Below are 16,585 nucleotides of genomic sequence, written 5' to 3' on the forward strand. Positions count from 1 at the left end.
AAATTGTGTCCCAGTTCCTACAAATGAGCAATCTGTGGGGAGTAGTATGATACAGAGGTCAGGACACTCTTTTGTTGGAAATGAGGCAAGGACAATATAGTCAGCTAGTTTATATCCACATATTTCGATTGGATGGTGACAGGCTGGACAAAAGCATTTTTGGGATGTTTCTTTGTGGTCATGGATAGGCCACTATATCATGACATCAGTTTTTAGGCTTTCTTATTATATTTACTTATATTGTCAACTCAATGTTGATTAACTGTTATTGACACATGCTTGTCTTTCCATTGAGCAAAAATATTTTTGCATTAGAGCAATGAAATTAATTCTTAAGAAATAGTTCTTTCTATAGTGCAAACCTTTTTTCCTCCGAGAGCTACTTTGACAAAATGGACTTTTCGGTTGCACTGTATAAGTAGCCTAGAAATCTAGACGCACCCTAGTGGGTAGTCTAGCAACTCTCCGTTGGCTTGCGAGCTGGAAAAATGAAACTTCTATCAGGCCAATCACATCATGTATAGAGTGTGAATTTCCTGCTACTTGAAAACAAAGAAGATCGATGCTGCTGCTGGTGAACAGCGATCTTTGAATAGCGACTCGAGTTAAGCTTTTTTTAAATTGCCAAAAGTTTGATCAACTAGCCAACTAGCTCTGCTGGTGGAAAAATGCACGGGACTCATGAGTTGTAGCTATCCTATTGCGTGCAGAGGAAATTTGAAAGACAACCGTTTATCCCGTCCCTCGGATTGAGCACTGCCAATGATAAGTTACCAGACTCTAGATCTTGATGTGGGTCTGGCTCGTCAGGCAACTGTATAAGAAGAATGATAGTGCAGTACTAGTCAAAGTGTAGTCAAGGGAGGTAGTGGTAGAAGAAGTAGGAGGTAAGGAAGTACAAGGATGATAACTTATTATTATTTTTATTATTACTCTTGGAAGAATCGGATCTTCAAGAGCTTCTTGAAGATAGAGAGGAATGCCCCTGCTCAGGTAGCACTTGGTAGATTATTCCACCAACTAATGAAAATAGTCTGGATTGCCATGTGTGGAGGAACGAAGTGGATGAAGGGTAACATAAGCCTTTATAATCAGTGGTAGCAGACCCAGCAATCATTGTGTAGGCTATTGAATGACTTGAATTTGAAGCCAGTGAAGCTCAATGAAAAGTGGGGTAATGTGTGCCTGTGACAGCTGTAGCGGGTTTGGATGATCTGCTGTTCTGTTCTCTTTTGTGTCCAGGTTCTGCCTACTCCTGATTGCCTGGAGGTGAGGGCTCCTGACCGGGTTAATTGGGCCACCTTTAAATAAACCCTCAGCTAGGTACAGAGGACCTCTTTGGGCCGAGCAGCAGACTGGCGGTCATTTGGTTGTGTGACTTGAAAAGTGTAGTTGTGGACTGTAAAAATCTGTGTGAGTAGTTGCAGGCACCTGGCTAATGTGCGCCCGAGATTGGTGGGTGTTTATTTTTCTATCTGTTGGTTAGTGTGTTGCTGTGGGGTTTCGAGGACTCCCAGAGCTTTTATTTTGGAAATCTAATAAAACACTGGGTCGTTTGACCATTTCCTGGTTTTAGTGTTTACCTTTTTAACTAATAGAATAGAATAGAATAGAAACTTTAATTGCCACACAACAATGTTGGTGGTATTTTTTGTAGCTCAGTCTGGTGGGGGGTGGGGGGGTTAATAGTGGGAGGGGATAAAATAAAATAAATAGAGTAATAAATAGAGTTGCAAATCTCAAAAGGGTAGTAGCGTCTTCCAGAGGGCAGAACCTGATTGAGGGTAACCTGGTAACCTGGATTACAGATTACCTGACCGAGCGACCACAGTTCGTCAGACTGAAGAACTGTCTCTCTGACACTGTGATCTGCAGCACCGGAGCGCCACAGGGAACTGTGCTCTCTCCAGTCCTGTTCACCCTGTACACATCTGACTTCTGCTACAACACCGAGTCATGCCACATGCAGAAGTTTTCTGATGATACTGCAATTGTGGGGTGTATCAGGAACGGGCAGGAGGAGGAGTACAGGAGCCTGGTGGAGGACTTTGTGCAATGGTGCAAACTCAATCATCTTCAACTTAACACTTCAAAGACGAAGGAGATGGTGGTGGATTTCCGCAGGTCTAAGCCCACTCTGCTACCAGTTCACATTGATGGGGTCAATGTGGAGGTGGTTAGCACCTACAAGTATCTGGGTCTCCACCTGGACAATAAACTGGACTGGTCAGCCAACACTGATGCACTCTACAAGAAAGGGCAGAGCAGGCTGTACTTCCTGAGGAGGCTGCGGTCCTTCAATGTGTGCAGTAAGCTCCTCAGGATGTTCTACCAGTCTGTTGTTGCCAGCCCCTCTTCTATGCAGTAGTATGCTGGGGTGGAAGCACAAGGAAGAAGGATGTGGGGCGAATTGACAGGCTGGTAAGGAAAGCTGGCTCTGTAGTGGGAGCCGAACTGGAGTGTATCACTTCACTATCTGACAAAAGGACCCTGAACAAACTGATCAACATCTTGGACAATGAGTGTCACCCACTCCACAGCACTATTGTTAAACAGAAGAGCCTGATCAGCTGGAGACTTCGTTCACTGCCTTGCACAACTGACAGACTGAGAAAGTCATTTGTCCCCAGGGCCATTGAACTGTTCAATGCCTCACTTAAGGGAAGAGGAGAGATAGACTTCTCTGCATAGTCTGTCTGCCTCTTCATCCCTCCCATGTTTGGTACTGTCTGTCCACTAGCCACTTGTACCACTGTCTTTATGCCTCACTGTTTGCATGCTATATTAGCACATTAGCACATATGCATAACCCCCCCCTCCATGCCACAGCCGAACTGTGGCCACACTTATACATTTTCTTAAATAGTTAAATATATAGATATATAGACTTTCCTTTACTTTATTTATGCATTGTTGCACTGTTGACTTACTCATTTGCACTATCACCATGACCACTATCACCATTGCACTACCACCATGACACTCATTCACACAGAGCACCTTAGAGCACCTTACCATACCTTACTATGCACAGAGATACCTTACTATTCACAGGCTCAGTCCCTGCCTCAGTCATTGCAAGCGCCTCTGATTTATTAATCACCACTATGTGGATACTGTTTTTAGAATTGATTTAGATTAAGTGTTAGTATAATTTGTAATTTTGTTATTTGTATTTTAGTATATTTTTATATATTGTATTAAGTGTTAGTATAATTTGTATTTTAGTATATTTAGCATATTCTTTATCTTCTACTGTCCTTACTGCTTAGTTGTGTTTTTATATTATATACTTTAATTAGTCTTCTGCTGTTAAAGAATGTGTTTGTCTTGTATGTATGCTGCTGAGACCTTGAATTTCCCCTGGGAATCAATAAAGTATCTATCTATCTATCTATCTATCTAGAAGTTGGAAGAGATCATGGCTCGGATGTGAGGCATCCCTGATGATCTTGGTTGTTCGGTTCAAGCTGTGTTAAGCATACTATACAGAGAGTGGACTGATGGAAGGTTACAACCAGTGATGTTGGAGGCTTTGGTGACATCTCTCTCTAATTTTCTCTTGGTGCGACTGTCAGAGATCCCATACCAGACGGTGATTGAAGATGAGATGATGCTTTCAATGATGGCTTTGTAGAAGAGCACCAAAGGGGTTTTGTTGACATGAAACTTTTTCAGTTGTCTTAGGAAATAAAGTCTCTGATTTGCCTTTTTGATAAGGTGGGTGGTGTTAATGTACCATGGAGTCAGTCAAGGTTAGAGGCCGTTCACATATAATAGACAAGGCCACCTTCTCATGTCCACGACCATTTCTTTAGTTTTTGAGGCGTTAAGATGGAGCTTGTTTTCAGTACACCAGTCCATAGCCCATTTCACCTCCTTGTGGTACTGGGACTCATTCTTGTCACTAATGAGGCCTATGATGGTGGTGTCATATCTGCATACTTCAATACTTTGACAGAGTGATGGTGAGATCTCATGTCATTAGTGTAGATGGAGAACAGAAGAGGAGATAACACACAGCCTTGTGGCGCTCCAGTGTTGAGGGTCAGAGGGCATGATGTTGTATTGTTAACCTTGACTGATTGAATTCTATTCCTCAGGAAGTCCAGTATCCAGTGACACAGAGCTGAGTTGATGTTCATGGCTTGTAACTTAGAGAAAAGGATGAGTGGATCAATGGTGTTAAAGGCAGAGTCAATGAACATCATGCGTGCATAGGTGTTGCTTGACTCCAGGTGTTGCAGTATAGAGTGAACTCCTAGGTTGATTGCATCTTCCACAGATCTGTTAGACTGGTAAGCAAACTGGTAGGGATCCATCAGCGGTGATGCTGTGGTTTGCAGATGGGAGAGTAGCACACGTTCAGATGGGAGAGTAGCCTATCACACGTTCAGATGGGAGAGCAGCCTATCACACGTTCAGATGGGAGATTAGCCTATCACACGTTCAGATGGGAGAGTAGCACACGTTCAAACACCTTCATAGCCACTGAAGTGAGGTTTGCAGATGGGAGAGTAGCCTATCACACGTTCAGATGGGAGAGTAGCCTATCACACGTTCAGATGGGAGAGTAGCACACGTTCAAACACCTTCATAGCCACTGAAGTGAGGTTTGCAGATGGGAGAGTAGCACACGTTCAAACACCTTCATAGCCACTGAAGTGAGGTTTGCAGATGGCAGAGTATCACACGTTCAAACACCTTCATAGCCACTGAAGTGAGGTTTGCAGATGGGAGAGTGGCACACGTTCAAACACCTTCATAGCCACTGAAGTGAGGTTTGCAGATGGCAGAGTATCACACGTTCAAACACCTTCATAGCCACTGAAGTGAGGGCAACAGGCCTGAAGTCGTAAAGCCCAGTTGTTTTTGTTGTCTTCGGGACCAGAATGATGGTAGAGGCTTTAAAACACTGTGGAACTACACACTGCTGCAGAGAGGTGTTGAAAATGTCAGTGAAGACAGGTGCCAGTTGATCTGCACAGTTTCTTAAAACAGCTGGGGAAAGCTGATCTGGTCCTGCTGCTTTCCTGGCCTTGTTTTTTTAAAAGTTTGCACACCTCTGCCTCCTGGATAACAAAGGGAGGAGTGGGGGAGGTGGGTGGAGAGGAGTTGATGGGTTGTGTCTCTGTATGTCCCCTAAACTTTTAACTACGGCAGGTGTAACAGTGCCCTTTTTAGTTGATTGAAAACCAGATGTGCTGCTGGTCATCAATCATGACACCCGTTTCTGGCAGCCCTGATGAGAGCAAGAGTTAAGCAGTCACCTATGATGTTGATGTTGTGGTGTGAAGTTCGTTGTATTTATTTATTTATTTATTTATTTATTTATTCATTCATGTATTCATTCATTCATTCATTCATTCATTCATTCATTCATTCATTCATTTTATTTGTTAGGTACAATTTTTGACATGCATTTTGCCATTTGATGCAATGTACCAGAGTTAACCTTAGGCTAATTTACATCTACAGTCCCTAGGCAGGGCACAATTCAAATCCAACAGTAAAAACATCAACAAAACAAAAAGATAGATCACAACCTGTACATCAATATAATACACATTGTGACACACACACACACACACTGCGTAACAGTGATATGAGAAGCCATGTAAGTGGATATTTGGGCCCAGCAATGTGGTGTATATGGTAAAGACTATCAGTGTGTATGTAACCTGCGTTGTGTTGAACCTGCACAATTCAGCCCTGCACACGCCCGGACTCGAACCCGCGAACAGCAGCACCTCGGATCGGGAGGCGAGCGCGCTAACAATTGAGCCAATAGCCCAGGCTACTGGCTCGCATGCCAGCAGCACTCTTGAGGCGTCGGGGAGTGAGGTCTACCAACGTTCCACAAGCACAGCTAAGCTAGCTGGCTTCCGTTAGTGCAAACCCCAAGCCATCTATTTATTAAAAGTGCAGTCAGCGATTGTATGCAAATTAAGCTCATACAATTTTTTGTCACATTCAGCAATCATCTCCTCACAACCGGTAGCTGGCCATTCCGTGAATACAGTGTAAAAAACCTGGTTGGCAGTCAAGGCTCTGAAAACTGGAAAGGAACAAATTGGGGGCAGCATGTCCCCCAAACAAACCCTATTCCCTGTATGGGGTTTCTCTGTACAGTACTGACAGGAGGGGTGAGCTACCTTTCTGGTGTGTTTTGTTTGGTCCTTGATTAAAATATAATGTACGTAGTTTTGGACAATGTGTCTGCTAATACATTTAAATATAAACATAAAGATAAACAAACACGACCTCCTGCATAATCACTGCATTCATAATACAGCATTCAGATACACAGAACACATGTGCTGACAACATCCACTGAAAAAAATAACTCTTAAAATACATTTCTACATGATTTTGCATTAATTTAATGCCAAAATGTAGGCATTTTCTCACTTTTTTCCAATATTTTCATCTTTACTTCATTGGCAATCAACTATTCCACCAAGTTATGACTTCAGTCAATATAGGCCTACCATTCTTTTCACCAAACAGTATACTCGTTCCACTGAAAAAAAGCTAAAAATTCAACTAAAATCATTGGATCTGTGATGATTTCACTGCTAGTTGGCGATCAACAGGCTCAGAACCTCAATAGAATTTTAGGCTACTCTCAAAATTCCGAAAGACATGCTGGATATTTAACATGGTTTTAATGTCCACATTATTAAGTGTCATAAGCGTCTTTTAATTTCAACATAACCTTGTTCTCCCAATGGAAATGTGTCATACAAGAAATATAATACAGCAAAATGACTTTCATTATTGTCTCAGATGACTATTACAACTTTTACGGAAAAACAATATTTAACATAACTTAATTAACTAGGTGCAGGTCCCTGTGAGGTGGGATAATTAGGAGGGTGGCACACTGCAGATACTGCTCTGGGGACAGGGACAGACCTTCACCCTTACACACACACACACACACACACACACACACACACACACACACACACACACACACACACACACACACACACACACACACACACACACACACACACACACACACACACACACACACACACACACACACACACACACACACACACACACACACACAAACACACACACACACACACACACACACAGACACAGGCCTACTTACGTGTCCCTGTCTTAAAGCGCAAGGTCAACATCTGTTGGGGTCCCCGGTGCAGAGGCATGCAATGCCACACTTCACATTGGCTCTTGCACAGGAGCATCCTTGGGAACACATGCTTTTCTTGCAGCAGCAGTATTTGCTATGTTTGACTTCCGAAGGTTTTGCCTCTTTCAGCATCATGGTTGCCACCAATTTGCCATTGACAAGTTTTCTCCCAAAATCAGTGGCAGCTGGGTAGGTTGGCTGAACCATGTGTGCCCGCTTACACACAGCCAACTGATACAGGGCTCAGGGAAGGTGTAATAGGAAGGCATCTTCTGTTGATGAAAGGCAACGCATGTCTCCTTTGATGCTCACAAAGAGATGGGCTCGCATGCAGAGTACCACCAAAGTCACCCCTGTCATAGAGTGACACCATGTATTGCCATGCTGCTGTTATAACCTCTTCCTGAACATCCAGGCATCCAGACAAATGACAATTGACTCATTGAGTTGAGTCATGTAGGCCCACTTTGTGTTTACTGACAATTGAGTAGGCTATGCAACATATTGGCAACGTTTACATCTGGAGATGTCTTTGCTTTTAGTTTATCCAAAGCGACTAAAACAATATAATTAAAAATTAAGTTAAAAATTAACCGTAAAGAGTTTTAAAAAGTTGGTATGACTTCATGAAGGAATATAGCAATAATAACAATAATGTCAATGCAATATCAACGATCAATAATGAAAATAAACAATACCATACATATACAAACCAACTCATACACCTTAATTAATTAAGTGTAAACTAAACAGATACGTCTTTCCTCTTGAAAGACCCAAAATTATCAACAAAAAGGTTGTGGACAAAGTTTGTTGAAAAATATTGTCAGCAGTGATTTTGATGACATTTCACAATTTTGTTTTATCAGGAAAGGAATGATTTAGGTTTAGTAGCCCTACACTGAAAACAAAAACAAAGGTTTTCACACCATAAAGAAACAGTTAAGATAGGGGCCAATAAAGTAGGTTTAGTATGTTTTTACTGCATTTTTGGTACATTTTCACTATGAGATAATGCTAACCTTTTAAAATAAACCATTAACAGTACAAGGACACATGCACAAACACATATCTTTTTTTCTGAGCACCTGAGGTATCTTAATGGGTTCCTATCATGAATGTAGATACCAGATGGCAGATGTTTTTCTGTGGTGACAGATGGATGTAAAATGCTGTGAAGATACTGGGCTTGACCTATAAAAATGTGTTTCCCTCATTTTTCACCATTTAAAAGCTTGTATGTCTTGTTAAGGCACAAAGACTATCATGGTATCAATTTGGGATTTTAGTGGAAGTGCACAGTTGATATACCAAATCATCTCAATTCCCTTTGCTTTAATATTTTATTGCTTGGCAACAAAGGGATACCTATCCTTGATTCAAAGGTTTGTGTCTGCTATTTTCTGAGGTAATACGTGCAGAGTTTTGAGGACAAGACTCTATTTTTCCAATAGAGTGAGATCAAAATGACGCTGCATTCTTCAAATTTATAAATGTCATGTAAATTCATAACATGTAACCAATTGAACAAACGGTCAGCAAATTTAATCTTTAAGTTTAAAACTTTAAGTGTATTCAAAATACAATAGAAGTGTTGTTCCAGGAGGACACTAAAGAGGGATGAAATATTCTATTTCTTGAATGTTATTGAAGCAGAGTGAACGGTCACCGGTGAAAAGTAAGTTCTCTTTAATGTGGTCAAATAGCTATAAATATTTCGCTCACTTCTTTTTTAAACTATAAATGTATTTGGTTTTATTAGGAAACCACAACTTGTGTATCTTTTTTGGAACCTACAAACACATGAATTGTATACAAATGCACATGAATTCAGTTGTGATTCAACAAAAATATACAAAAGAGGAAAAACCTTCAGAAATGTTCTTTATTTACAATGAAACAAGCCCATAAGCATTCACAGGCAATGCAATGTTACCTAATCAAGTGAAGTTAGACAACTTCTTTACAGTGCTTTCAGAATACAAGGGCACAAAGTCCAAAGATCAGTTCAGTTATATTTAGTTAAAAGCACTATCTAAGTTCCCCTTCTAGGGGCACATGCCTTATACCTACATACATTATATAGCTGGTTGTCGGGTACATTGTGTAGTTTAGGTATAAAAGCAATGCAAGCTATTGGTTATCACAGATAATATTAGCTGTGATGACCTGCAGCGTTCTTTGAACTCATGCCTTCAGCATCACCAGTTCTATAGCAAAATACTCAAAAGGGACAAGTAGCTTCGATTCTAATAGTCAAGTTTGTTTGTACTAGATAGAATAGATAGCATTTAATGTATCTGCAATTCAGTAATAATATTTTTTTACATTTTTTAGTAAGCATTTTTGTATGTGTTTTGCACAAATGTATTGTTTAAATCTCAAAGGTTAAAGCTTCTTTGGAAGACGGGGCTTAAAAGTAATATGGAGTCCAGAAGGTGCAAGAAGAATGTGTGCTCATTGTACTAAATTGTGGTGTCATTTTACTCATGCTCAATTTAAGAAATTGTGTGCTTGTTTTACTAAATTGTGCACTCATAAATGAAAGCACAATTTAGTAAAATGTGTGCACTATTTAGTAAAACATAAAACATGTGCATGATTTACTAAAACACAATCACAAATGACTAAATAAGCCCCCAAAAAAAAAAAAAAAAAAGTCGTATGGATGTGGGAACAAAGCTTGACAGGGCTCTGTTTGAAACGTAGGAGCTCTACGGGTCTAAGGGTAGGAGGCAGTACTGGCTGTGTAGAGTGTGTGTGATGTCCAGGGTGATTTGTGTTGCTTTTTGTTCAGTCCTTTTATTGTATACAACTTCCTGCTGTTGTCCAATTATTTTGCTGCACAGTTTGATGATTCTGTTTAGTGGGTTTCTGTAGATGTTGGACAGTTCTCCAAACTAGGAAGTGATATTGAAGGTGATAGTGGATTCAATGAAGCATTTGTAGAATGCTGTCAGAACGCATTGGTGGACCTGGAGTTTGCAGAGTTTACAGAGGAAGAAGAGACGTTGCACTTGGAGTGGATGAATTCAGTATTTGTTTTAAAGTTGAGTTTATGGTCAATTATTGTCCTGAGGTATCTGTATGAGTCAACCCTCTCTATGGGCTGGTTATTGACAGTCAGAGTAGGGATGGTGGAGGGGGCTTTGCGGAAGTCTATTATTAGTTCTTTTGTTTTGGTGATGTTTAGGTCGAGGCAGTTCTGCCTGCAGCTGTCTGAAAAAGCAGTCAACTCAGACTGTAACTGATCTGGTGAGTTGGTCGAGCAAAATAATGCACTGAAAAGCAAAATAATGCGATATCTGGTGAGTTGGTGGAGCAAAATAATGCTCTGACTGCACAACGATGTGATATCAATTAATGATGTCAAAATTGCCGTCGTTCAGTCCTGCACATTCTCTCAGCAAAAATAAATCAAGCTAGTCAATTTGTCTCTATATCCTACTCTATTCTCCATCCATAGGCGCCAATTTATGTTTCCGTCGGTGGATGCTAGAGCCCGACTGATTTATCGGAGGGCCGCTATTATTGGCTGATGTTAGGCATTTTCCAAACTATCCGTTTCGGCATTTATAACGGTCAATAAATATTTTTTCATTCAGTCAAGGAAAATCGAATATTGATCCTTAATTTAGGCTGCATTTCCAGGATTGGCGTTTCATAGTTTGTCCACCAGATGGCGCAGTGTCTTGCTACAAGACACAAATGCGTTACTTGACTTGATTCCCTTCACTTCTTACAACGACAATGCTTATGGTTTCAGCTTTGTGGTTTGTGTAATCATGATAAGATGATTTTCACATTAAATATAATTCCAATTTCTTCTTAAAGCCGAAATAAACCTTAGAATGTTTATCTGATATGCTTGGTTTTTACTGCAGTAACGTTAGGCCAGTGATTCTTAAGATCTGGGACAAAACATGTCCGCCAGTTAAAACAAGGTTTTGGGGTAAAAATATGCACAATATTAATTTGAAAAAACTACTCAAAATCTTAATCAGGACAAGGGTAACAAAACATGAATTCATGTTGCCTCATGAATTGTTTTCATTCGAAATGATATATAATCGGTGCCTGGAAAACCCCATGTCCAGAAGCAGGTCTCCTCACTTTAACATACCTTAAAAAGATGTAAACGCAACGTAAATGTAAAATGTATCATAATGATTATAATGTCTATCAGGGTATCCGTTGCCCGGTACTTGCCAGAACATTGGCCGGAAAAAAAATAAAATGTCCGACAAAATTAAATCTCTCCGGTCAAATTGTCCGATTGAAATTGGCTAATAATCTCGTCCCCTAACACAATCTGAATTTGAGAATAAGCCTAAAATGTAGGCCTATACTAAAGCAAGAATACGTCCTTTGGCTATGTTTTAGGAACAGCCTCTACTGTTTGAAAGTTATTAAACAACACACATATGCTGCATTTCAAATAAAGCGCACGCTTACCTCATATTTTTGGTCAAACGAGGCAACTGTTTGAGCCATCTGATCTACTTTGCCCGTAAGGACGTCGATTTTCTCAATTTGCCGAGATATGTTAGTTACCTCTGTTGAGAGTTTTTTGTTTGAGTCCAATTCTTCTTGCATTATTGTAATTTGCCCATTTCTTTTGACTGAGACGCGGTCATTGCAGATGAATCTGATTATGCAGGTGAGCGTCTCAAATCTTGTGCAGGTGAGCGTCTCAAATCTCAAAGACTTTTCTTAATTGGCTAAATATGTTCAGACATCATTGTTTAATTGTCGGGAAATAAACGGAAGTAAATGGATCAAACATTTAAAGAGCTGCAAGCTGGGGGTGTAAGCTGTGCGCTGCTACTCTCTCAAGTCCGCCATCTTCATCTCAAGTCCACCATCTTCCTCATCTCTCATGGAGATGGAGATGATCTCTCTCATCTCTTATCTATATTTCTGATTGCTGATTGGATCATAAACGACCACAGCAACGAAGAGGAATGACTGATAATGACTGACTCTTTTCTGTTATTGTTGTGTTACAGTACATGCTCCAAATGTAAAGCACTTTAAGCTGCATGCTGTGTATGAAAGGTGCTATACAAATAAAGCTTATTATTATTATTATTATTATTCAAATTCCTCAACGAGTTTGAAGTAATGGGAATACCTCCATCCCTCAAAAGTTAGCGTTGCGCAAGCGCGCAGCTGAGAAAGCAGTGTCGCTGTCAAATCTGTCCCTGGGAAAAGTAACGTTGCACCGAATTGAAAAAGGAACTACGTTTTGTTACCAAATTTTCAGTAGTAGCGCGTTACTTTGTGTGGTGTGTGTGTGTGTGTGGGGAGGCATTAATTTAAGTAAATAGTCCGATCATTTTAGTAAATAGTGTGCTCATTTCACTAAATTGTCAAATGAGCGTACTAGTAAATTGAGTGCACAATCTACTAAAATGAGAGCATGATTTAGTAAAATGAGCACACGATTTTGTGAAATGAGCACACAATTTAGTAAAACGAGCGCACATTCTATCAATATACACATAAATGAACCTTGTTGAAGCCTCCAGGGTTCCTCAGAATTTTAGTATACCAATTGTAAAAATTAATAAATCTACCCGGAATTGAAATGTTTGATGCTAAAAACTTAAGTAGTACAGCACCTTTACGCCTATGAACACTTGTATCGTAAGGAGTAAAGTGTAAAATTACATCCCCCTGTGAGTGTCCTCCAGAAATAGCACTTTCATTGTGGTTGGACTCAAAGTTGTTTCTGCTGTCTGCTGCTGATTTTCATTCTGTTAATGACCAGTGTTTCTCCGGTGTGTCAGTTTGATTAATGATAAAAAAAAATTGTTAAACTTTGCTGCTGTTTTCTGTTTACATTGTGTCCAGTTCAAGTGACAAAATTGTTCAACCTCTTAACCTCCAAAAAATACTTATGTTGGGTGCATTTGGGATATAGAAAGTTAAGCAACACACCCCCTGGAGTAATTAGCTAGTCTAAACCTTAAATATTTTCTGAAATACAGAAAATTGATCCTCATAGTCCTCAATGTGGCAAAACAATTTCTTATGGTCTTGTTGAACACGTATAATATTTTAATACACTTTTTGGTAAAGAAGAGTTCTTGTTCCTATGATGTTCCCATAGTTAAACTTTATATCACCTCTCTTTTCAGGTACATCTACCTGGGTGTTGGAGGTTTTTCACTTGCTGTTATAAGCATGGGCTGGTATAGTGCTGTCCTGTTTGTTTCTGTGATAATGTCTACATTGCTGATTTATTCTGTGGACTCACAAAAAATACACCGGAGGATTTTTATAGTTCAAATGTTATGGCAATCCTTTTGGCATATGCTCCTACTTTTCAGGCTTCACTGGCAAGAAGAACCTGCAGATCCTAGGTATGATCAATATTTAATTAAATTCTAAAATTGGTATCAGTGGCGAAGGGGATTCCTCTCAGTACATATACAATCTCTTCCAATATCACCCACATAAATATGTTTTAAGCAAAACAGAAAAACATATTGCCAATGTGATGCAGAGATAATCAAATACCTCCAGTGCATATACAGTGAACATAATGATGTGCAGAAATAAACACTAAAATCAAGTAAAAATAAACTAAAGATGTGTATAATATTAGTGCCAATATACAGAAATACTTATTATTAGTATTACTTATTATTAATTGACAATGACAAACATAAACAAGATGAAAATCTCATAGTGACATCAACCTTTTTATCAGCTGACCAAAAATGAAAATAAAAGACTTCAGCAATGACAACCAGTTTCTACAAGCTCACTCAGTCACTGTGTTCCGTTTCAGGGACTGCATGAAGTTCTTTTAGGCAAGTCCCTCTACTCGGCGGCCATATTGCAACACTTATTGGGCATCTATTTTGGCAGAAATAAACGTGCACAAGGCTTCACGACACCAACCTTGCTCTAGCGGCGAGTTCACACCACATGATTGGCTCAATGTATTCACAACCCAACACATGATTGGTTTAGTGTATTCACAACACACCACATGATTGGCTCAATGTATTCACATGTCGACGTTTTGCCGTGGAAGGGGTGGGATATGTGTAGACAACTGCCATATTGGCGTTACAAACTAACCCCATGCATTTCTATGGAGGATTTTTTCAGTGCTGTGTCTCCTCATTAGAAAGTCTCTGCTGCATGGCTATAAGTCTAGATTTGTAGACAGGTTGCATCATAGTGGTGTGACTAGTGCTGTCCCATTTGGTGGGCTCATTCAAATTCTGACGACAAACCCACCCTTCTTTCCCCCCGAAATAGAGTGTACATCAGGTGTAGCTTTGTGGCCTAATCAACTGCCGAAGATTCAATACATTTATGACGTTTCATTCAAGACATGGCAAGACAGTCAACACCAGTGGCAAAGGAGTTGCCTACACATTTAATAATCGTTTTAGTAACATTTAAATTAAATTATTAGGTTTCAGCGTGAACTATTAAGCTATGTGGCTGCTTTCTGTATCCAACCGAAGTTTAGAACCAATGCGTAAATAAAGCGGTTCAAACTTCGGCATTTCACACTGAAAATATGTCAAATTTATTTAACAGTATGCTCAAATGATCACTGGTCAGTATGTTTTCCAGGTCTTGCTAGAAGATTGTTGAACAACCTCACATCGAACTTGATGTTACACTAGTTGAATTGACATTTTCCATGAAGGCTATATTAAATCAAATCAAATCAAATCAAATGTTTATTTGTCACATACATTATACAGGTAGCCTATAAATGCAGTGAAATTATTAGATTATTACTAATTATTAGAGGGTGATGTTACATTCACCAAAGGTTTATTATAGCGTTACTATTGTGACATCTAGCCTTCTGAAAGCGATTTGATCAAAGTTTTGAAATAAATCAGCAGTATTGCTGTATGACAATTCACAATACTGTATGTTCAGAATCTTTACTCAATGTTACTGTACTGTAGCTAACTATTCACCAGGGGTGGGACAAAATTATGAATCTATATAAAATATAAATATGAAGAAGCATTCACTGAGTGTGTGCATTCACTGCCTTATTAATTATGGGAAAACATCATGACATTAGATCTTGATAATATTTTTTCACTTTAGATTTCTACTGATGTTGTCCTCCTTGATGCTGCTTACCCAACGAGTGACTTCTGTTTCCATGGATCTTGAAGAGGGAAAAGTGATTCTTTACCCCAGATTCAAAGGAAGGATCTACGCTTCTCACCTCCTCCCTTACACGTGCTACACTCTCTCATTTGTTTGTTTGCTTGGTGGTCCTCTCTGTCCATATGGCCATTTTATGTCTTTTGTGCAGAACATTCAACAAAATCCTCCACCCTCTCCTCTACACAGAGTTTCTATGAGACTTTTATGGGTTTTCATCTTAGAAGTCATTAAATACGTACTAATATTTTTTCTCAAAGCTAGTTCAGTAAATCTGAATTTCTTTAGTGGTCTACTTTGGATGTGGAGTCTGTCATTGGTTTTGAAGATAACCTACTATTCTCACTGGGCCCTAAGTGAATGTCTGAATAATGCCATTGGTCTTGGTTTCTGTGGTAACCACCTGACTGGTTTCCAGTGCTGGAATAGTCTATCAGATGGGGAACTATGGACCACAGAGACATCATGCCGATTGTCTGAGTTTACCCGCCGATGGAATGGCACAACTGCTGCATGGTTGCGAAGGCTTATTTACCAGAGATGCCAGACTTTCCCCTTGGGATTAACATTTGGTTTTTCAGCCCTCTGGCATGGTCTTCATCCAGGTCAGGTGAAAGGCTTTTTTTTCTGGGCAGTCAGTGTGAAGGCTGATTATCAACTTCATAATCACTTGAGTCCAAGGCTAACCTCACCATGGATAAGGAAGGTATACAGATGTTTAAGCTGGATACAGACCCAGATGGTCATGGCATGTGTTATTATCACCATCGAACTTGGGCAAGTAACACTATGGTCCTTTTGTATGAATTATATTAGCATCTCTTCTCTTATCTATATCCTCACAGTTTGTTTATCAGCAGCACTTTCATCATGTTGATCTACATTAGTGAATAAATACATTGCTGCTAGGAGGAGGAGGAGGAATGGGCATTTATAAGTCCTAACATCTTATGTATTGGTGAAGAGGTACTGTAATTATAAGGCACTAGTGCAGTGGCTGTACAAAAAACATGCCTTTTCCTTTAGAAACCCTGTTGCCAAATTGCATGCTGATGGTAATTTTGATACCACAGATGAATGAAGACCCAGTCCGACCAATGGTATTAAAAATCAAGAACAGGGTTTTATTTACAATGATGCACATCAAGAGAGAGACAGCATGACTTCACCTAAAAATCCATCAACTGCTCAAACTAGCCCTCCTGTTGTGTTCGTTTTATGTTTACTAGTTTTGTGTTCCCAGTCAAAAATGGCTGC

The 16,585-nt window shown here is 39.7% G+C and overlaps 1 protein-coding gene across 1 annotated transcript; it reads left to right on the forward strand.

The window, feature by feature from the left end:
• The first annotated feature begins 8,434 nt into the window (after window positions 1-8,434).
• On the forward strand, window positions 8,435-16,205 carry mboat4 (membrane bound O-acyltransferase domain containing 4). Its single transcript, XM_048243365.1, has 3 exons — window positions 8,435-8,553; window positions 13,312-13,536; window positions 15,266-16,205. Exons 1-3 carry the CDS (start codon window positions 8,435-8,437, stop codon window positions 16,203-16,205), a joined length of 1,284 nt encoding a protein of 427 aa, XP_048099322.1.
• Window positions 16,206-16,585: the final 380 nt, after the last annotated feature.

This window comes from Alosa alosa, chromosome 5 (genome assembly GCF_017589495.1).
Source record: "Alosa alosa isolate M-15738 ecotype Scorff River chromosome 5, AALO_Geno_1.1, whole genome shotgun sequence".
In the NCBI taxonomy this organism is placed as follows: domain Eukaryota; kingdom Metazoa; phylum Chordata; class Actinopteri; order Clupeiformes; family Clupeidae; genus Alosa; species Alosa alosa.

Excerpts from the sequence above, each read along its gene's own strand:
- mboat4 (XM_048243365.1), top strand. The coding sequence starts at position 8,435 with ATGGTATCAATTTGGGATTTTAGTGGAAGTGCACAGTTGATATACCAA. Across the intron at positions 8,554-13,311 it reads TACCTATCCTTGATTCAAAG|GTACATCTACCTGGGTGTTG; the intron begins GTTTGTGTCTGC and ends CTCTCTTTTCAG. Across the intron at positions 13,537-15,265 it reads GAAGAACCTGCAGATCCTAG|ATTTCTACTGATGTTGTCCT; the intron begins GTATGATCAATA and ends TTTTCACTTTAG.